Source organism: Doryrhamphus excisus, chromosome 21 (genome assembly GCF_030265055.1).
Source record: "Doryrhamphus excisus isolate RoL2022-K1 chromosome 21, RoL_Dexc_1.0, whole genome shotgun sequence".
In the NCBI taxonomy this organism is placed as follows: domain Eukaryota; kingdom Metazoa; phylum Chordata; class Actinopteri; order Syngnathiformes; family Syngnathidae; genus Doryrhamphus; species Doryrhamphus excisus.
This window is the reverse complement of record NC_080486.1, coordinates 556,947-580,467: the sequence shown is the minus strand read 5'-3', so window position 1 is coordinate 580,467 and position 23,521 is coordinate 556,947. Positions and strand designations below refer to the sequence as shown.

The 23,521-nt window shown below is 48.2% G+C and overlaps 1 protein-coding gene across 7 annotated transcripts in view; it reads right to left on the bottom strand.

Annotated features, from left to right (window-relative positions):
* Positions 1 to 23,521, bottom strand: part of LOC131108418 (partitioning defective 3 homolog) — a 192,215-nt gene that overhangs the window by 84,437 nt on the left and 84,257 nt on the right. For 5 of the 7 annotated variants that reach the window (XM_058059327.1, XM_058059332.1, XM_058059326.1 and 2 more), the window contains 6 exons: positions 21,058 to 21,246; positions 20,542 to 20,712; positions 15,029 to 15,173; positions 9,493 to 9,679; positions 4,560 to 4,708; positions 96 to 317 (listed from right to left, as the gene is read on the bottom strand). In XM_058059327.1, coding sequence (XP_057915310.1) covers positions 96 to 317; positions 4,560 to 4,708; positions 9,493 to 9,679; positions 15,029 to 15,173; positions 20,542 to 20,712; positions 21,058 to 21,246 — 1,063 coding nt within the window. The remainder of the gene's footprint in view (positions 1 to 95; positions 318 to 4,559; positions 4,709 to 9,492; positions 9,680 to 15,028; positions 15,174 to 20,541; positions 20,713 to 21,057; positions 21,247 to 23,521) is intronic. The other 2 variants (XM_058059330.1, XM_058059333.1) reach the window with 2 other exon arrangements.

The following is a 23,521-nucleotide window of genomic DNA, read 5'->3' as shown; positions in this document are numbered from 1 at the left end:
AACAAAGACCCACTCTGCGTTTGGGGGAATATCGGCTTGCATCAAGCAAGTCGAGAGGCGTTCCCGTGTACGCCGCCATTGTGGGAAATACGTACCGGTCTCCATGCTGTTCCCTTCTTCCGCGTGGAGGCGTGGTTTGTCGTACGACTTGTCGATAGCCGCTCTGAAACTGTCGTTGCAGCCGCGGCCTCTGATGATTCGAGAGCGCGGCCTGTCGACGTTGATCTCGGCGTTCCGGGCTGCCGCAGCAACAGCTGTGTGGAGGCTTTCAAGGGAACTGGACTTTTTGAGGCCCAGCGAAGGTCCCACGGCATTTCCTGAAAAGAAAAAAAAGGAAGTAGAGTTGGTGAGGCATGCACTTAATTGGTTCTGGTCCCAAAAATAGAATTCCCTATTTAGAACTGGAATATTTTCAAAATATCCCATTTACCACCTTCGAAACATGTTTTTTCCATGATTAGAGCCCTCTAGACATGAAATAGCACCCCTAAAGTCACATTTATACTCCTATTAGCCCATATAGTAGACATAATAGGAGAAAATAAGACGTAAGACATAATATAAACTCACATAGTTTATATTATCAGCACAGAGTCCGTTTCCTGACTTCCTGCCGTGGCTAAGTGTTTTTCAGGAGGCCATTTTATTGGTTCGATGCATCCAATGAGCGGCATGATAAGAACGTACAGCTGGGCAGCCTGTAATGAAGTAAACGTGCAGGGCTGCTGTGTTGTGATCGGATTCCCAATATTTAAGCGTGTGTTCGGGCGATGTAAGCGGAGCTTAACGCCAGTATTGTTATTTCATTTGGCGAGGGCATCCATCACTTCCCTGTAGGTCTTACATTAGCTGCCAGTTGGTAAACACAGCGCTTGATTTCCAGTCAATTTTTTCCTGCATTGAGCTCGCAGCAAGGTGCTGTCAAACGTATTAAGATGGATTCCGTGTGCTCGACAGGGAAATATTCACTAACCACCATTTCGCTCTTCATGCACCGACTGGGGGGGCCTGACCTCAGGGCAAAGCCTGGATCCAAGTTACGGACCGAGCTGAATTGTCTTCACCATGGCGGACGAAACACGTCACCACGGCGGACGTGGTGATAACGTTCTACTTCTTCACATCGCACCTGGATGACCGCACGAGTCACAGCGGATGACCACAAACGGCCCCCTAGCCACATGTTATACAACCCCGCCTTAAGAAAACAATCAGTTTGGTTTAGCTCAGGCCTCGAGGGCCAATGCCAGTGTGGGACTACGACGAAGAAGAAGGAAGAAGGTGTTTTGGGTCACATGGGACGCCCGCCCGCGTTCAACATCTGCAGCTAACGTTATTCTCTTCCATCCTCGCTTCCTCTCCATCTGCTGTCCAACCAGTCAAATAGGCTAAAAAGGTCAGCTGTTCTCCATCGGATTCTGCTTTCCAGGCTGCTAAATGCACGTCATGATTTTTAAGCTCCATCCTCCATCCTCTGTCCTACATCCTCCGTCCTCCATCCTCCGATTCATCAATGCTAGCAAACTCGTCCAATCCCGGGAGAACCACAGCCCAATCCCAACATCAACGTTCCAAATAAATGAACAATCCTATAATGCCGCATCCCAGAGGCGGTCTTAAACGATAACATTGAACGGTGTGGTGTGCTGCAAATGTCAAGGGGAGGTGTTTGGCGTCGGGTTGCAGGAAGTGGAATAAGGCTTGCTTACATTTGAAATTAGCTCAACAAAAACAATGTCAGAGGTTTCAAACAAACAGCCAGGAAATGACACGCAGCGCACGGGACAGGACAGAATAGAACCCGTCTGCCTGTAAGTCATGTGCAATAGTAACGATCTTGGAGATCGGAGCTGCAGCAAAGTTGATTTACATATATACATTACATATTTTACAAAATGTCAAAGTGGCAAACTTTCATTTCTGTCGAGGCCTTCTAGGCTCTTTTGGAGAACACTTGACTTGACTGAAGACTTGGGCAGCCCTGCTAGGGAGGGATGGAGTCCTGAAAGCAGGACAATAGGAAATAGACGAACACCAAGCCAGCATGAAAATGTTGTCATTACTTTGAATGAACTCTGGATGTACGCCCCCCCCCCCCCCACACACACCCCCCCACGCCCCCCCATGAAGGGCGGAGTGTTTCCCACACAAAGGGAGCGCAGGCTTGAGCCGTACAGGATGCGGCACTTGAAGGCAAGCAAAAGGACATCTGCTGTACTTGGAATCAGGGAATTATCTTCCCACTCGGCACGATCCGCTCGGCCATTGTTTCTCACAGTCCGCCGACCCACCGACAGGAGCACGGAGACAAAGAGCACGGGCGAGCGAGAGCGAGGAAAGGAGAGAGACAGCTTGCCCAAAGTCCAACCTGTCTTTGTTTTCATCAGAAGAAGCCCCGACTCTCTGGGGAGAGTTTGACGGACAGCTCTCTGTACGCCAGTCTATTATGTGATTCCTATCTCCCGACTGAAGCCGGCGCTCCTTGATGCTCTCTTATTCACAGCCATGAAAATATATATATAATATATATATAATATATTCCGCTATTGCATCCAGACAAGGGACGCCACTCCCCACACGCCCCAAGGAGGAATCAAATCAGCGCAGTGAAAAACGCAAAGGAAGATCTTCCCATGCACCTGAAAGTGTGTCACGTCCAGAGGCGGAATCCGGTCACCGTGCCGCGGTCCTACGGCGGATTAAGGCCAAGGACGGGTAATTGGAGAGGATCCATTGCCATTAAGCGTTAAAGGGGCGGCATGGCAAACTCCATGAATAAATCAGCAGCAGTTATTAGAGGGACAGGAGCACATGCTATAATTAGCGCGGCTAAAGCCATGCAGCTCCGCCATTATTCACCACGGGGCCGTGCATGGAAAGATCTGTGTACAGACGGGGGCTCCATTACACACAATTTATTCAAAGAGCCGGGGCGGTAAAAGGGTAATTATGGTAAAAATAGCCTCCGTGGTGGTCAGGCGAAGGCCGTGTCCAGGTAGGCCAGAGGAAGGATGGCGTCCCCGGGTCAGCCAGGCTCCGACGTCTCCGCCAGATGTGGATCATTAGCATGGCAGAGGACGTCCTTCAAACCCTCGACATGCGCCACCAAGTCATCATCATTAACGCCATTCACAGCGACGTCTCGCTATGCGGCCGGAAGGATGCCTTCCATCAACACAAACTCTTAATTGGCCAAAATGGGCCGGTCCGACATACCAAGTGGAAGTTATTATGGACGTTTGGACGTACCAATAATGTGTCAAAATACAGCAAACGTTCATTTCAATGAACATGAAAAACAAACAACACATTTCAAATTCACGCATGAAGCTTCGGAGGCGAAGTGTCGTGAAGGTGATGAGATATTCCTGCGGAAGCCGAGGCTTTGGTTTGGCCAATCTCCGCCCACATCTAAATGAAAGTGAAAGACGGGCTGTCTGATTGAGTTTAGCATATTCCGACACGACGCCTTCAGAGACAAGAAACCCAGCAGCTGCTGTGATCTGGAACACGTGGAAGAAGAATTCACGGGGAGAAAGGTCCCCGCGGCCAGCCCAGCGAGCGGATGCCGTTTAGCATGCTAAGCATACTTAGCATGCTAAACATTTGGTCAAGGTAGCGTTGGAGCAGAGAAGCTTCATTATGGACTAAATGAACTTTGGAGAAGTATTCTTTTACCTGCTGCTTTGGAGGGACTGGAACAAATTAGGATTTGACCAAGTGGACCAAACGAGGTCTTTGTCTGGGAAGGGACGAGTACGGTTTATCTATGGATGCTTTTTGATGAGCGCAATAATCCATCTCCTTTCACAGCTAATCAAATAATGCACCTAAATGCTAACATCACTTTGCTAGCATCACGCAGCCATCAGGGTTTTTGGTTTGGATCAAACCCAAAGATAAGACGTGCATTTGCAGCAATGAGCCACTTTGCTCACTTCCTCTCCTCCGACAAATCTCATTATATTTGCCACTAAGAATACAGCTGATCATATCTTTAGACTGGACTAACAGTTCAGGGAAATACACCAAAATATCAACTTACAGTCCGACCGCCTCCCAGTGTGGGGAAGTACCCCCTAATGGGCAGACTGGAGTTCGGCTCATTGCTGCATTTCTCTCGCTGAGGAATGGAGTTGGCGGATAAGAGGAGTTCAGTCGTTTGACTTCCACCTCATGGGGAGGAGCCCTGAACCCCTTGTCGCCTTTGGGTTCAGGGTTCAGAGCTCCGTGCCTGAACTCGGGGCCACAGGAATCTACGGTGGCTGATGGGAACAAACTCACAGCAACGTCCAAACGTTCCAAAGCTAACCTCACCGCAGCTTCCAGACCTCAGACGTTAGAGCAACCACTTCTGACGTGTTTAACGAGACATAAATGAAACGCACTTTCATCCCAGCAACTCTTTATGGGCATAACTCTCACAGGATGGGAGCAGGATGATCCCAAGCAGCCTGGATAACTTCTGGAGTTCGTGAAGTTAGTTTCTCATGTATGCTTTTTGTTTTTGGACATTTCCCAGGCCGACACGGAAGTATGGAGCCAAACGTGTACGGTACCTAGATCCATGCTCTTGGATTTGCGTGACTTGACGATGTCCAGATGAGCGGCACTGTCATACTGCTTGGTGCGTTTTTCAGACATACTCTGGCGGCCGAAGCCCTCCCTTTGGAAAGAAGCGTCCGGGTCTGCGTCAGGACTGAGTGAGCTGCAAGAGAGGAACATATTGAATAGTAGTTAGAGTGGTCATCTTTGTCAAGCCAGGATTTCATTACGTTGTGCAGATATTGCATCAATGTGCTAACGCTATAATGTCAAGACCATCTGATAAAAAGACCGAGGAGATAAAAACCTCCCAATTAGTATTCATACGCTCCCTTCCATACAGTACAACATGGAGATGAACCCACGCAGACGCCTGACAATCGCTTTCCATCAATTTCAGCCAGGATTCGACTCAAGGGCACCTCGCTGCCTCGCCCGCCGGCCGGGTTCAGGACGAGCTCGGCTCTATTTGTGACACACTGACGCGCGGGTCTTTTGGGTCGGGGCCACTCAATAAGTCCGTCTGAGGCTGGAGTCCTGGCTTCCTTGGCATTTTACCTTTGAGATGCTCTATCTCTGTCTGGATCTTAATTGAAAGTGGGGAAGGAGAGGAGGGAGTTTGGGGGATATTTGCATTCCAATGAAGGTGAACACCTTGCCATTGGAGGAGATAGATGCGGTGCTAATGAAGTCTCCCCGCGTGCGTTGCAAGTGTTGCTTTTGGGCTTTTTTCCCATTTGACAACAAAATAAGACATATTCTCCTGGAACACATCACAGGCGGACCCGCTGACACCCGTCTGCATGTAAACAACCGATGTGGTTTGCCGAGCCCGTTCGACACGAGACCCGCTTCAGGTGTCAGACGTCACTTTGCCGTCACCCCAACCCGACGCTCTCATCTGAGCTCAGCCTGGCTGACACGGGAAGCGAGAAAGTGGAGCAGGGATGACAGCACGGATGAATTATTCATTCCTTCATTCATCATCCCTTTCTTTCACCTCGTATCATTCAAAGTTCACACAACACTCTCTTTTTCTCCCGACGAGTCTATATCTCGGGACAGACACGGGGCGGGGCCACAATTCCTCCACTCATCATGACTGTTGAGACTGGAGATGAGTCCGCTATGTTTTTACAGCACAACAAAGAAGTCGAGATAAGCTAAGGCACCTCTTCCTCACGGCATCCTTGTCCACGCCACGTACGTTCCTTCCTCGCCGCTCCTGGCAGCGTTTAAAAGCCAACACCTCCAGCAGATGCTTCCGTCTTCACCAAGCGTCCTGGTGTCATCTAAAATTAACCAGCTCTGAGGACTGCTCACAGCTTGGCGGTGAATTTTACACAAACTTTCCCTGTCGCCTCCTCCTCGCAGGAAGTTAAATGTGGCAAAGCCTCCCTGCGGTGCCAAAAGCTTTTATTGTTTTACAGTAAAACAATAAGTGTTCCTGCACCTTCCGGTCGTCCGCTTGCACGGCAGCAGGGTGTCCAAACCTTCCACCGAGGGCCGGGTGTGCAGACATGCAAGCAGGCACCGACCTGGTATCAAACACATGCAAGGTGAGGAGGAAAGGGAGCATGTATGACATGCTTGTAGCGACGGCGCACCACTGAGACACGGTAAATATTCATGAGGCGAGGAGGGACCATTGGCATTTAAGGGGAAACACGCAGGCATGTGTAATTCTTACTTTTATCCTCCGTGGCAAAGTCTATTAGGGATCCACGGAAGAAGCCCGTCTGGCTGCAACATTAGCCTGGAACTTTCCTCATGTCTATGTGGACCTTTTCCACTTTATATGTTAATTTGTCATATTGTTTACCAGCCAATGTGTATCTAAACACCCGTGAGACTGAGAGCATCGGTGCAACAGAGGATGTCAGTGTGTACAACGTGTGTGTGTGTGTTTGTGTGTGTGTGTGTGTTTGTCTTCAGTCCTTTTCAATTTCGGCTGCTTGACAGACAGCATCACAAGTGGCGAATCTCACAGACGTAACGATGGAAAACATCTCCTTTGTCGTTCCGCGTATTTCAATACGCACGTGGAAAGGAAAACGGGGAAGCAAAGCAAAACAACAGTCGTTGGCGTGGAATCGCCTCGTTCATTGAGCACCGGGAAAACCGCTGGGAGAAACCACCAGATGAGGATGAGACCAAGTGGACCTGATGACTCGTCCTCATGAAATACCACGAGTACTAGTACATGACATGTACAAGTATAGAGGTCATGGCATGAGTACTAGTACCACATGACTACTACCAGTAGAAGCAGAGTATACATCGAGGTCATGACACAAGTACTAGTACTACATGACTACTACCTGGAGAAGTAGAGTATAGAGGTCATGGAATGAGTACTAGTACTACATGACTACTACCTGGAGAAGTAGCGTATACATAGAGGTCATTAGTACCAGTACTACATGACTACGACCAGGAGAAGTAGAGTATATGTAGAGGTCATTACATGAGTACTAGTACAACATGACTACTACCGGGAGAAGCAGAGTACGTATAGAGGTCATGACATGAGTACTAGTACTACATGACTACTACCTGGAGAAGCAGAGTATAGAGGTCATGGCATGAGTACTAGTACTACATGACTACTACCTGGAGAAGTAGAGTATACGTAGAGGTCATTAGTACCAGTACTACATGACTACTACCAGGAGAACCAGAGTATAGAGGTCATGGCATGAGTACTAGTACTACATGACTACTACCAGGAAAACCAGAGTATAGAGGTCATGGCATGAGTACTAGTACTACATGACTACTACCTGGAGAAGTAGAGTATACATAGAGGTCAGTAGTACCAGTACTACATGACTACTACCAGGAGAACCAGAGTATAGAGGTCATGACATGAGCACTAGTACTACATGACTACTACCTGGAGAAGTAGCGTATACATAGAGGTCATTAGTACCAGTACTACATGACTACTACCAGGAGAACCAGAGTATAGAGGTCATGGCATGAGTACTAGTACTACATGACTACTACCTGGAGAAGTAGCGTATACATAGAGGTCATTAGTACCAGTACTACATGACTATTACCAGAAGAAGTAGAGTACACGTAGCGGTCATGACATTAGTACTCGTACTACATGACTACTACCTGGAGAAGTAGCGTATACATAGAGGTCATTAGTACCAGTACTACATGACTACTACCAGGAGAACCAGAGTATAGAGGTCATGGCATGAGTACTAGTACTACATGACTATTACCTGGAGAAGTAGCGTATACATAGAGGTCATTAGTACCAGTACTACATGACTACTACCAGGAGAACCAGAGTATAGAGGTCATGGCATGAGTACTAGTACTACATGACTACTACCAGAAGAAGTAGAGTACACGTAGCGGTCATGACATGAGTACACGTAGCGGTCATGACATGAGTACTCGTACTACATGACTACTACCTGGAGAAGTAGAGTATACGTCAAGGCCATGGCATGAGTACTAGTACTACATGACTACTACCAGGAGAACCAGAGTACAGAGGGGGAGGAGCCCCTGCTGTGGCCCAGCATGGTGCACTGTATTGGGGCACACGATGAGGCATGAGTGTGTAGATATTACTGAAGATGTGTATTTAAAAAGTCATTCCGTGCTTGTAGTATTCCACTAAGTTGACTTTCCAAGCCAATCCTACATCCCATTCCGGAGTACTGCTGTTATTAATCCCGTGCATTCACTAAGCCACTTGATCAGGCGGCGGCGCTTATCTTTCCCTCTTGAAAGGACTCGCTACTTTGGGCATCAGAGAAGGAGGTGGTGGACACCATCAGGGGAACAAACGCAACGAGGCGGCAAACATGCAGGCCAGCATTCCAACAAAGGAACGCTTTCCAACCATGATGCATTCAGTGAAACGTGACAGACGACACTCGCTTTCCATTCATGGAGAATTTGCACACAAGTTGTGGGCTCGCTGGACCTCTGGCTGACGCGTACCATACATCACAACTACATGTACCAGCACAACTACGTAGTATATAGTACTTGCTCCACTACCAGAACATTGGAATCTAGGGAAAAAGCCAAAGTGAAAGCATACGTGTAGAAGGAAAAGCATGCTACTGAGGATGAGTCGGTGGGCTTCGGTGGGCTTCGTGATGGCCAGCAGGTAAGCAGCAGCCAAGCATGTCCCACCAGCGAGAAGGGCTGCATAATACTGAGAAGGCCAGAGGTGAAACGCAGCACAATACATATTCAAGGCCTCCACGGCTGCCCTGTACGTGAAGAATGAATGAAAGTTCAGTTGCAGCTTGGCACGCGTGTTGATGTGGCGCGTGTTGATGCTGGGATGTCGTGGGCACGTGCGAGAGAACCAGCGCCAGTCAGGAGGAGAGTATTTGAGCAGCTGTTTGCACTTGAGCGAAGGAAACGTGTGCCTGTCGTGTGTTCACGTATGTGACTTTGACGTGATGAATTATTCACGGTAACCCTGGGCAGTGGCACAGAGCGCACGTACCGGCAGACAGGAAGCGTGAGCGCCTCGCAGCCGTACGTTGCGGACTTAATCCACTGCGACAAAGTACAGGAATAGGGAATCTACTTCTATTCCTGGAGGAAAAAGTAAGAGGCAGGAAAAAAGCAGCCAGGTCATGAATAACCTTGAGCCAATCAGAGGAGAGAAACAACATGGATGTGAAGGCTGCACTCTTGCATTCCTATCTGGTCATTGCTATGATGTGCTGTGATGGATTCGAGTTAGAGAAGATCTTTTTTTTCCACCACAATAATAATGCATCTGTAAATTAAAAAAAAACTGTCTTTGAATTCCCAGAGACAAAGTTTAAAGGAATATCTGAGTATCTGATATCGGTATTTCCCACCGTGTAGACCACCACCACCTCCACCTGATGGCAAATCCAAAAAGGCTCCCCGTCTTTGAATGTGATGGTTGACCCATAGTCCACTACTCACCATTCGTTCTGATTGGATGGCACCTGGATCCACGGTCCCGGGTTCCCTCCCACAAAACCCAAGTCCTCATGCGAGCTGGAGGAGGATTGGTCGGAGAAGTGGGCAGGAAGCACGGGCGGCCTGTCGTCTTCTATCAGCACGATGTCATCCTGGGGCATGTTGACGGTGGGGGAGAGCTGATATTGACCTAGGACAGAGGGAATCAGACACAAACAATGACCTCCAAACGTGGACTTGACGTATTCACATGTAAACGTAAACATTCGTCAAATTCAGATGGAGTCTGGTACATGAACGTGTTAGGAATGGAATATGTTCCCTGGGCTCTGAGAAAGATGAATTGCAGACGCCGCAGTTCTCCGCCTGTCCATCCTGCCCTCATTCATTCAAAGCAGAGGGAAAATGTTCCATTCCTAAATGTTGGCTATCCGGTACATCCACACTCAGGGACCACCAGCGAACCACTTTGTCTGATTTTGAGACACAAATCCAGGCACAATTTGACCCTGTGACATTGCCACCATGATAACCCGGGCATCAATCAAATATTCCACGCCTTGAAAGGCTGCAGCAGCGACCGAGCAGCAGAGCTGAATAACACAAGACGTCCCAACAAAACACGAAAGCAAGCGCTGAAGCAAAGTTGGAGGTATAAGTCATGCAATGCATTATCCTTCATTCTTCCTCCAAGGACAAAGACTCACAGGAGAAGCGCTTCCGTGATTTGTATGCAGGCCTGCATGACCTTCCCCACAGCAGACTTCTTTCAATTGCTCCTTTCCATCTCCTCAGCAGTCAAAGTCAACAGCAGACGTGCTGCCTTGGTTGGCGCTCGCCAGCGAGAGCCGCACAAGAGGTGCTCTTCTGAGATGTGCCGCTGAGGACGGCGGAGCGGGGTGGGTGGGGGGGGTTCCTTCTGCATCGTCTCCGTGCCCAAAAAGACTTTTTCAAGTTTGGAGGCAAAGTCAACACAAGCGCACATCTGATAAGAACGAGAGCTGTGGTTTTCATTACCACACAAACATTTGGATGATTTATGGCTGAGGGACAAGCAGCACATCATATTTGCCCTGGCGACACCCCAGAATGACTCCAACAGGTATTTCATTTCACCGAGCCAACACATGACAGATGTACGTGGAGGAAGCCATTCTCAACGCCAATTATTGAAGTGCGAGGGGCGTCATTCACTTTGCTTTCTTGTCACAACGAAGGGAACGTAAAACGGGGCAGAAAACACACACAAAACTACCAAAACAAAACTTGAATGGAATGGAAATCACCCCATGTTATGTCAGGGGTGTCCAAAGTGCGGCCCGGTGGCCATTTGTAGCACACAGCTGTTTTCTAATTAGCCAACGGCACATTCTAAAAATATACTTGAAAAATAACACAATATGGAATATGACTATGGCTCTTCCACACTTCATCATAGTGCTAATATTCTAGCAATACATATACAGTAGCTAGGAGGATATACATAGAGTCGATTTTATACATCAAGTAATACCGAAGACAAATGTAGATAGGTAAAATGGAGCTGGAAAAAAGAAAGACTAATGGCAGCCACTTAATCTTTTCTTCGTGTCGAAACGAGGCGCACGCAGAGACGGAAACAGGTATAATTAAGTGGTGGGTTGATGATTTGAAAGATGAACATAATTAGCCACGCTGCAGCACTTTTCGGCTGCTCCGAGTAACATCTCAAAAATTACAGTCTGTCCGCCGTCTGTGCCGCTGCAGTTGGAACCTGACAACATTGCAGCGGGAAACGCCGCCGTTTCCCGACGCCACTGAATGTCACACTTTGGCTGCTCCTGCAACTTCCAGCCAGGTGAGACTGAAATAAACCAAAATGTATAACGGACCTGTTAAAAGTGGCGTGGTCCATATACTGCATTGATTTTATTCCCCACAAAGATAACGTTCTTCTCAAGACCAATATGGCACCCATAACCAATACGCTTTTTATGTCTGCAGAACTTTTGAATGTGGCTGTAATGTAGCCTCAGGTGTGCGTGCGTGTGCACGTGCGTGTGCACGTGCGTGCGTGTCCCCGTGAAGCAAGCTGCAGCCAGCGATAAGGTTGTCAAGCAACCTGTCTGTGCAAAGTTCAAGCATTAGTGCCTTCATTGTTGGCTTCTCCAGTGCTTCCATTGTCCAAAGCTAACCATCTCTAACAAGACCATTAGCATACCATTCAGACTTTCCCAATAAGAATTCCCACATGGAACGACACAAAGAAATGTAGCTGGTTATAAATGTCAGTGGAAAGTAATCAGCCGAGTCACGTTTCTCCACGCGTACTGTAAGACATGCAACCCCGAGGCCGCTGGCGGTCAGCTGGGTGGAAGCAGAAATACTCTTGGTCCCGATGGCGGCAGGTGGAGACGGAGACAAATGAGTTCGGTGGTCGGAGAGGCCACCTGGCAACATCCATTCAGATGGATCGGTGCTTCGCTCTTCTGTTTCTCCGCCTTCTGAGCAAGGCATCGCCTGCTGAAACATTGAGCTGTAAGGTGAGAGGTCACGCTAATAGAACTGCTCCATCTTGGTGCCTCCATCTGTGTCCATCACGTCTACCTTCTGCTGCCGCTTCTCATTCTTCCCTTCTGCTCTCTCCATCTTGGATTCTTGGTGGCCTATTGATCAGGCTGGTGACGGGATCATTAGTTAACCTTGGATATCTGACCCGCACATGCATAGGCGGAGGTCATCTCACTAAGTACTGTATTAGTATTCATACATAGTATATATATAGTATATATGTACATAAGTATATAGTAGTAGTACTGTATACACAGGACTGTTGCCAAATATTCCAACACCTACTCCATGTGAGGTTTCTTCATCAACGGAATTGCAGGGAATATTTATACGTTGGGATACGTTGGGGAAAAACGTGCCTTGAATTCAAAACTTTATTGGTCACCCGAAGTTGAAAACACTGAATAATCCTCAGTTAGCGTACGTCCCGGTTTGTGTGCTTTTCCAAAAATGTCCCACAATTAGCCATGGCAATGTGCGGATTGATTGATTGATTGATTGATTGATTGACGGCACGCCTGATGACAAGGTCGCACAACGTTTGTGTTGTGTTCACACAAAAATCACGCTCGGCACGCAACTCCCGTACGAGCTTCACTAGTTCCTCTATTTGCAAGGAACGTACGGGACGTTCGACTCCACAGACGCAGCTCCTGCAGTACAGATTTATGCTAGCTTAATGACGCTAGCATAACCGAACCAGACCGCACTTTCATGCCAACATGACGCGACAGGAACACGTTTCCTGTGTGAAAGCAGGAAGTTCACTCACGTTGTTCTCACCTAACACCCCCCCCAAACCCCCGCCCATCTTGGGAACTCCCAGACGGCGTCGGTCCGCAGGCTTCAATTTTCACCCCAGCGTGAGGATGTGACACCCAGCACCTTTTCACTTGGACGGAACGGAAGGTAAAGCCGAGTGTGATGACGACCTTTACATTATACCCTGGCTCTCACCGCCACACTGCGTACGTCGCCCTTCTTCCCCTTTTTCTTTGGTCCCTTTCTCTCCTCGAGGGGACGGGGGGGGTCATCCTGTCCCTCCCCGAGAGCCAAAGGCTGGGTGGTTTAGGATAGGACTAGGAACATAGGAATAAGTCATTTCACTTCAATCAGGAGTCGAGTACAGTACGCTGCACTTCACCCCCCGCCGGTTATGATTCAGCCTCCAACCATGACGTGGAAATGCACGGCGCGCACGTGTGACATTGAAGCTGACGATATCCCAACAGGGAATCAGAAGGACTGTACTGACTGAGTCTTTATTTACATGTGGAATATCTTTTGAATTACAGCATAACATTAGAGCCCACTGGACATGAACTAACACCCCTATAGTCACATGTATGCATCCATAAGCCAATGGAGTAGCCACAATAAAAGAAGCCTTTAAAGTATAATATAGACCCACGGAATTAGGAGACTTCCTTTTTGAACTTTGTCTGCTGTACTTCCTGTGGGGGCTACCGTCTCTTTAAGGAAACATTACTGACACCTGGTGACATGTAGAATACAACGTATACAATACGTATATGCATACTTTTTACTGATAGGCCATTTTCTAGCACTAAAGTATCATTTATTGATGAATACATTTTGGAAAAAGTGTAATGAGTGACGACGTGAAATTTGAGTGTACGCGACTTTAAGTCGCATTTAGTGCCAAAAACGAGGGATGTTTTCTTGTAGCGATGAAGACCTGCCACAGCCAGCAGGCATGGGGGGGTAATGAGGGCACGACTCCGAGGCAGCCTGAAGACAGGGGAGGAACACTTTTACTCACGTCTAACAATTTACAGCTTTAACATGCCCCCCCCCCCCACCTTAAAACTTCTCCACTTGGCTGATTTCACTCAGGCACTGCATGGGCACCCTTGAAGTTTGCCCACTTGTATTGTGCCAAGCGAGCACCAGCAGTCGGTAGAATAAAGAATTTAACTGAAAGGAAAAGCCAACCAATCTGGAATGACTTGATTTAGAATAAAAAGCATGAAAGAAGAGAAAATAAGGGATCTGGAGAGTCGGAGGGATTGAGTCAATGTCAAGAGGCCTATTGATCTGGGGGCTTAATTAAGCATCACAAGAGGCTATCTGACACAGCCTCCCATCCCCTACGATGGGAGGCGGCGAGGCACCGCTCTGGCTGAACCAGGACGAGAGTGCGCACGTGACAATGGCAGGAAGGTGAAGATCATCGACCGATCACAAAGTCACTCTGAAGTGGGAACGGGAAGGTTGGAGATGGTCTTCATCCACCAACAGTCATCTGATTAGGAACAGAAGCACCACAGGCATACACGGCACGTCCTAACCAGGCACCTAAATATGCTCCGCTACAGGAAGCCTATATATCAATATATATGCTGGATATTTACATATCTATATTACAGACAACCTGAACAATGTAAGCTCCACAAGCTCCAAAATCAGCATGTCATCCACGCGCCCTCCGTGCATTTATTGTGTTTTATGTACATAGATCGGCCTTAGGAGCCTCTATGACCGCCTGTGACCTGGACTGAAGCAATACGAAAGCAGACGAGCACAACCTCGCCCAGCTCATCCTGCCTGCGTGCATGCGTGCGCGCATGCTAACGGCCCGTCGATAGCCAGATGACAGCGGTGACTGCTGGAGGATTGAATTGCCAATTCCGATACGCCCGTGGAGCCCAGACGCTAGCCGGCTGATGTCAGCTGGCGAGATTGAGAATCGGCTTGAGTGAAAGCAGTCAGGAGTGGAGTGAACGCATGGGAGATTAAGGATGACGTTAATCCCTGAGGGGTTTGAACGGTGAGACACGGTGTGTACCTTGGGATGCGGGGCGATGAGAGCGAGGGCGAGGATGGGAGAAGATGCTGCTCGGGGATTTAACCAGCAAGCAGAGAGGCGTGTCTTGGTCCAAGACACGCTAAACTCATTCAGAGATGCCGATGCCAAAACCGTAGACCAAGACCAGCAGAAATCTAGAGGCGATAAGCCAGCACTCACCTATGCGCCTAACTGAGGAGGGTATCGGCGTGGAGATGTTGTTGAAGCCCTCAATGCTCTCATACATGGAGTGGGAGATGCGGCGCTCGTGGTTATCCTGAAGACCGTCAGGGTGGCCCGTCCCGGGGGGGCTGCCAGGGGGTCCCTACACAAAAACAAACAGGCAGGGGGGAGTTAGGACATTTCCAAGTTCCAAAAAACAAAGACTTTCCATAATGCTTCATAAGCGTGGAGATAAGACACCTCTCTTCAAGCTTGCCATCCATGCAGAGTTTGACTCCGCACCTCAAATTCCGTTGACCTTGTCAGACATTTTCCGAAAATAAGAGCATGATTTTGTGTGGGCGTATCCCGTAAGATTGCACGCGCCACCAAGATAAAAATGTCAGAGTAGATTAGGCTGGAAGTGTCGCAGCAGTGATTTAATCCCTAAACAACAGCAAGCCGATGGTTTATCCAAAAGCCGAGGTGCTCCTTTAAGCCTTTGAGGCCATTCTTTCCATCAGCTCTCATCACCTCAGCAAGTGTTTAATCTACCTTAATCTGGTTGTTTTCACAGTGGATTACCCCGGAGGAAGGAAACTACCACTGTTTGCCAAAGTATTTGCCTAATAGCTGCATTTCTCTCAGGCCACATTTGTATCAAACGCAAACTGCACAAATTGCCTTGGCCTCTGTCAGCATCACATGACCTTGGGGGGTCGGCGAGGGAGCGGAAACGGAGTGTTGACCGTGAGTCTTAAACTGTCACCAAAGGCTAATAATGTGGAGCCTGTTGCCATTCCCTGGCCTTCTATCCCGGCTTCAGCCTGTTACCGCCGCTCTAATCCAGTCACCTCCACCATGATGCTGTAATTACAGTCCTTAAGCCGCCGCTTCTCGCCCCGGGCACACGTCACGTCTCTGCGGGCCAGATACCCCATCTTCATTGACTTTCTCACATCGCTTCTTCTTGGTTAAACCTCTCTGGGCAGGTCCTCCACATCCGCAGGTAAACACGCCGACGGGCTGCAGCCGTGGGACGAGAGGGGGTGCATCCCACGGTGGGATCCTACACTACATGTTAGCCAAAATGCTAGCAGTCTATCCTGTATCCTACTGACAGACAGAGGGGGAAATAAGGGGAAATAAGGCAAGCATTGGCCGCACGTCCTCTCCAACTGGCTGTCGGTTACGTGTTCAGAGACAGAAGCACCATGGCTGCAGTCCAACGCTGGACCCACTTAGCCACCAGATTCGATATATTATTCCTCAATTGGTGCGACCGAGTTTCCCCTGCTTCTCCTAAACCACTTAGCCCTCAGAGAACAGCTCGGGAATTGACGGGGGGGGCGGCAGCCCAATTTTATTTCTACTGTAATCTATTTGCCACCCTCCCCGCAAACTGCATTTCCCAGAGTGCACCACTCAGGAAGTACAAAGTACTGTATCTGGGTGTGTATTCCATTTTCTAACGTTGACGTCCAGCACACTTTGGTTCAATCCCCGCACATTTAGGGCCAACATGGTCATTTTTGCTAATTGATTGTGTCCCTGAGTAGCCCTTAAACGCGCATATCAACTGTTTAACCAATCAAACGTGTCGACCACGGCCGACCACATTCTCACTTCCTGGTTGACATTGACGGGGATGAGATGATAATCCCTCAATATAATGTTTATATATAAAAGGATGCTACCTGTCTGTGCCAGAGTGGAGGATACAGGTGTGGAGGGGTTGCACGTGGGTTTGAGTTCTTTTGGTGGTGGTGAACAAACAGCACACACACACACACACACACGCACACACACACACACACACGCCATCATCAGCTTGTCAATAGCGTCTGTCAATGTCTGCCGGCGATCTCGGACATAAATGACACCACAAATGTGCGGACAGGCGTGGGCTTACGGTTAGTGGTCGATTTTAAATCAGCCAGACGAAAGCATATTCATTATCAGACTGTCTGCTTGCAGATGGATAAACGTGTGATTAATATCTGCGGCTGACGTGAACTGTGGCTGTGTGACAGACAGATGTTGCCCGCTGACGGAGACTTGATGAAAAATAGAAAAAAGGATCCAGGGAGATTCTTTGGGACTGCAAGCGTTCAGTAATAACTCACTTTATCTATCAATGAATCTGCACGGTGGAGTAGTGGAGAGCAAGGCTGCCTCGGTCAGACGGTCTGAGTTGCATGCAAGTCAGCCTAAACTGTCCGTAGGTGTGAATGATTTCCATGTGACTGATTGACATCCAGTCCAGGTGCACCCTGTCTATCACCCTAGTCGGCTGGGGTAGGCTCCAACTCGCCCATAAATCACGACCAGTCGTGCAAGCTCGGACGGCCATGCGCAAAAAAATGCGAGAAATGTAATTCATACATTTTCATGACTCGTGTCTTTTATTCGTTATTCTGATGTCAAGTTTGGGTAAAATGTCCATTTTAAGCAGAGTATAAAGGGGGAGGAGCCACCTGCTATGGCCCAGCAAGGTGCACTGTATTCGGGCACACGCTCCGAGTAGCCACTGTGACACCACGGAGGTCTCCTCCCCTGCACAATACAGGTAATCTCACCTCATTAGGGCTATGCGAGCTATTTTTAATGTTATCGGATTTATCGGTATAACGTCATAATCAGCTGGATAATTATTGATCTCATAATTACCACGCCCCCATACTCAAAACCACCAAATTCTTGCATCGTAATTGTTGGGCTTGCATTTTGGATATTGTGTTTTTCCTTATTGTGCCCTGATCAGCCAGTTGGGGGTGTCACCATCGTACACGACGTTGGAGTAAATTGCTTGTTCCCAATTTGCTGTTTATCTATCCAAGAAATGGCATTTCCTGTGCTCACGTTTGCCCCACTTCTGCCGTCATTCCACATTCCCAAGCACATTACTTTCAAGTCAGTGGAAAATTGCTTCATTTCATGTAGCCCAACTTCATCCACATCCAATACCGCGCTCATCAAAAACGGCATCCCTTCCAAAAAGTAATATTCATGCTGAAATGCCAAAGTGGGAAAAGTTGTGGAATTGTAATTTAACAGGAAGACACGTGACGATGCATTAACACGACTAAGATAGAGAAATCGAGAAAGACGGAGGAGGCAATTATAATGCTTCAAACAAATTGCCAGCGATCATTTCCCCTGACTATCGGGGGCAGAAGGCTACTTTTTCAAAGACCAGCCCGTCGAGAGAACAAATGATTGTTCTGGGGAAGATTTGGCAGAGATAAAGTGGGTCTTTGGCGGAGCAACTCACAGCCAAACCACAAAAACATCCGCTATCGCTACTTTTAATGAGATTTCATAAAGTTTCACATTCATCTTTAGCCAAATCCAGTATTCCCAACTAATTCATTCATTATTTTTTCAATTAGTGCGACGTGTGAGGAATTGTTCTCCAAGACGCGGTTCCATGGTGCCGTGCTTTGAAGAGCACATGCAGATACATGACGGCCATCATGACGCCTTTCATCTGAGGGGACCCCAGGCCACCAATCACAGCTGCTCTCCAGAATGAGAACTCCGACTACTAAATTAGCGCATAGCGACACGCGCCGCCAGCAGTAAGGTGGAAGCGTCCATGCGTGACTCCTCAAACTTCAGCTCCACGAGCATCCAAAGTTTGGTGTTTTATGATGATTTATGGTGCCATCAGAGGAATGGAGTGTGAGGAGAGCCGTATCGCATCAAATCACATCAATCCAAAATGGCGAAGGTTATCAAGCTAGTAAGTCATAGCATCTTCCTTATTGATGCTGGTGTCCAGTGCTGTCAGCATATATAATGCTTGTATTTGTAATCCCAATTGAAAGCCTTTCATTTCAATTGGGTGATCAATGCCAATACCCGATTGCCAGATGGTCTCCAGAAGCAGGATGGAATGCTCAAGGCAAGCGACACTGCGACATGCTGCCAGGCTGCGTTGTTTTGAGTTCATTCTCCATCTGAAAACGTTTTCAATTTCAACCTCAGACGTTGACGAGTACTGACACCTCCAGGTTTGCATCCTTGGCGTCATGGCGAAGAAGCCGGCGGCCATGTCTGCAACGATTGTGTGCTGTTGCAGTGTGCCGCCAAACAAGCTGAAACTCCAAAGAAATGTTCCACTGCTCACGTGACGCTTTGGCCTGCAGGAGCAAGCCATGATGAAATCGGTGTAATTTTCATGGAGCGGGGCGGCCTGGATGTGCTGCACCCCCCCACCCCACCCCCCCTCTGATGCATTAGCGTGTGCGAGGGGCTCCTCTCCCCTGCAGACAGTGATGGATCTGATTCATTTCAATGGTGGCCTCCAGTGCTCAGTCCCATTGGCTTGGGTGACAGTGGCAAACTGGCGCCGGGTCCTTCCATGCTATCTGCCTGGCCAGGGGTCCGGCAGCGGGGATGAGGGTGGTACTTGCTATTAGGAGATGTCGCCCACTGATCTTATATTCTTAATGAAGTCATTCTTTCCACTCTTGGAATCGGTCAGGCGGCATGATGGCATCTATTCAAATGACCTTCCTCAACGCCAACTTCCTGTGTTTCGTTTAACGATGAAATCCAATGCGTCTTCTGCACTAACCGAGTACAAAGCTTTCTACAAAGCACCCCTACATACCAAGGGATGCAGGATGAAATGTTAGATTATACTCTACCAGCCCAAGCCCCCCCCCCTCCAAGTCAATCAAAATATAGAAATGTCAGATATGTCCGCCTGTCTCAGTCAGGGATTAAGAAAAAGAGAGACTGGACAGAAGCGATACGGCTCCCTCAACCTCCAGGCTGGGCTTTCCAGACGGGGTGTGGGGGCCCGGTGGTGGGGTGGGGTTGGAATGGCAAAGGGAGGCTTGAATAGAAAGTTCATTTTCAAAAGCAATGCAACAAATGCAACAAAACATAGCCAATGAACGAGCAACTCCAAAAACGCCAATGCTGTGTGTATGTACGTATGTACAATGTGTGTACGTATGTACTATGTGTGTACGTACGTACATATGTGTGTATGGTTTGTATTTACATTTTACGATCTAATAAGAATACCATTTGTAATTCACCAGGTTGTAAATGTACTTCAAGTGTTCGTTCATAAGGCTGTCAAAGTCGGACTTATTTGCCGAGGACAAATCTCCACCCGGTTGCCAGACATATTCCTTTATCTGGCAACCCAATGCAGTGTTATTCAGCCAAGCTGTCAATCACAGATATCAGATCAAGGCCCACTGTGGGCAAAGCAAATCACACCAAGGATTGGGAGAAATGTGAGATGCTATCACCTATCTGGGAGGAAATGGGACTGTTTGAAGATGTCCATGGTTTTCGGGTCATCTCATAAAAGTTATTTCAAAGGTCTGGGATGGATTAAGGCCCATACAGGCTGTCACACATGCACCATCGCATACGGGTGACTTTCCACAGCCCCACCACTGGCGGTTTCCATCCAAAGTGAACATTAACCTCATAGGAATATGAGCTTTTGCAGGCAATGGGATCCGCGAACAAAAGCAAGGCAATGAACTAAGCTAGCTAGCTACCTCTTTGTTTTGGCCCAACTGCCGGGCCACGATGAGTTGGATCATCCCCCGTTTGTTGCCTTCCACTGACATCGACTTGCGTAGCGTTTCCATGGCTTCCTGATTGGCGTTCCCCAGCAAAGACTCTCCATTGACGGCGATGAGTTGGTCATTTATGCGCAGACGTCCATCCTGGAGATGGATAGTTTATTTATCTCTTGTTATTGTGTGTGTGAACGCTGGTGCTGACACCAGACTGAAAGGTTGTAGGTTAGCATGCTAACGTGTAGCATGATACTGTCAATGTCAAGTCAAGTTTTGTTATATAATGCAAGATAACACCTAAAAAATTGGGAAACATTATTCACGAATAGTAATATATTAGCTGTGCAAATATGTAAAGTGTTAGCATACTAACCCCCAAAACCACATAAGTTTATACTATAGAAAATAGCATGCTAACACCTAACAATGCGTAGTCTTTATGAAATGCCTTAAACGTGTGTTTCTGCAAAACGGAGCAAAGTTGTTACTGGCCTTGCTAGCAGCGCCGCCATTGATGATGGATTTGACAAAGATGCCCAAGTCGGCGTGGCTCTCCTTGGATCGGTTCCCCTTGACGCTGACCCCCAGGCCTGCTGACCCCGAGTCGTTGAGTGGGATCTCAAAGGTCATGAACTCCCGCGTGCCATCCGGGGTCAGGACCAGGTCGTCCTCCCCCTGTTGCTGAGGACAAGTTAGGATCGTGGGCTTCGAGGCACGGAAAACATAATACTAATAAATACTAATACCATAAATACTAATAAATAATACATAATGTATTATTTGGGGGGGTATGCCACATGCCAAAGACCAATGAAAGCGTCAGAGCGTTGCATGCAACACAACACGCTAAATCCGTGAAGATAAATCAGCCTGCCACCACAAGTCGGTAATAATAAATAACGAGACCAGGAGCTTCGGCGTATCGAGATGTCTTGTTCACCGCTAGCAGACGAGACGGAGAGGTTGAGAGCGGTTCTCGGACATCGTGATTGGCCAGATAAAGCCCATTTGAAGATTAACGGCAGTGAGAGCAATCAGGCCGGGAGCCCCCACTGCAGGACCCATTTACATGGACTCCTATCAGCACAGACACGCACGGGCGGCCGCCGCCAGATGGGCGGCCGCCAGGTGAGCCCCTCACAGCTGCTGGGATGAAGTTAAGCACAGGGAAGATAGCGCAAGGTGTCTTTTCCTCCTTTCTCTGCGGGCTGAGGAATTGTTAGGATGCAGCGGTGCGTTCAGGTGAAAGCTCCTTTCAACGGCGCCCCAATATGGCAGACAGCCCCCCCCTATTCTCCTCTCCTTTTAGACACCTGTCTGTACTCCCCGCCAGCTGGGCTTTGTCCGCACCCAGACCCTTCAGAACACCAGAATCCGTTAAATCCCCATGTCCCTCAACACCTCCAGAAGCCGCCGCTTTTGTCTGGCCGTGACGCCCAGCACGGAGGACTAGAAGGGGAATTTGGCCGTCAATGTGTTCTATTAAATACGTTACATCTGCACCAGGCACAAAACGAATAATCACGTATGTGATAACGGGCCAGGGCCACGGGGGGGCCAGGTGTACTGGGATTGTATTGGGAATATTCTACATAGAAAATTAAACATTATGAAGGATGAGGGCCATGTTGACAACATTGAATATTTGATAGAACATATTGGAATAATATGGCATATGGAAATAGTGAATGTTTGAACACTTCTAATAAAATATATGATGATATTTTTATCAGCTTAGCATATCTGGACCTTCACTGGAGTGACTTCAGCCTGTTAATAATCAAGTCAAATGAAATACAATACATGAACATTACATTAAAAAAATGCAAGGCAATAAAATAGGATGGAATCAAACAATAATACGGGATATGTTTGATTGCATCATAATTTGCATTGCATCATTTTTCATGGGCGGTGCTTTATTGGAGCGGTGGACAAGTGGTGGCCCATTGCAACAAAACAAACAAAGGATGGAAGTCTGATGTGTCGCTGTCAGGGTCGGTCCGTACCTGGAATAAATGTGAGCCATCAAACCTGGAATAAATATGAGCCATGAAAAAGGAATAAATAAAGAAGAACATCCCGGCGAGGCTTTTAGGCAGCGGTTAAAGATAGTAAAACGACTTTGGATAGACCTGACTAGTGTGTACTAGTGTGCACGTCTGAGGTGCATGTGAGTGCCGGAGCGCACATTCCCACCGCAATGATGACAGAATAACCGCCCACTCGGAGCCGTGTTCCGGGAATAGCGGGCCACGGCAGCAGGATGAGAGAGCAGTGTAACATTTTCATTAGACGGAAAAAACACGGCCAGCCCAGAACGAGCATGTCAGGCTGCTTGACAGGCCTCGCTGCATCAATTTAGCCCAGCCTAAACTCGCCTTTTCTTCCTCCCAAGACATTCTTTCCAACGCTCGATACACCGAACCGACAGCACAATCACGTCAGGAACACAGAACTAGGAACTGCTGACGTTGTTGGATTTGGTCTTATAGGCTGCGTGTGTGCGTCCTGTCGGTGCCAAGGGAACGGAACTACACTAAAGGATCACAGCATCTTTGGGATAAACCATCACAACTTCTTTGGTACTTCTTTGGAATGAGTTGGCAAAGGGTGCTCTCACACCTATCTCTCGCCCTGCACTCCTGGTACCAGCTCCTGGTACCAGCTCCTGGTACCAGCTCCAGTTCCCTATCAGGTGTCTTGAAGCCTCCAAGGTGGATGGATGGTTTTACAAGACAGGAGATCGCATGCTGGTAATGGTCCCGATCCACCTTCCACCATCTTTGGCTCAGAAGCTGCCAAGTCTCTGGACACCACAATGGCGATGTCAACAACACCGCTGCCCTTTATGGGGAAGGAACTTGGCCGCTCTGCAGAACCACGTCTTCCTGGATCCGCAGATCCACACCCTGAGGATGTGTCGGTACACACATCCCCAGCGAGGAGCAGCGCC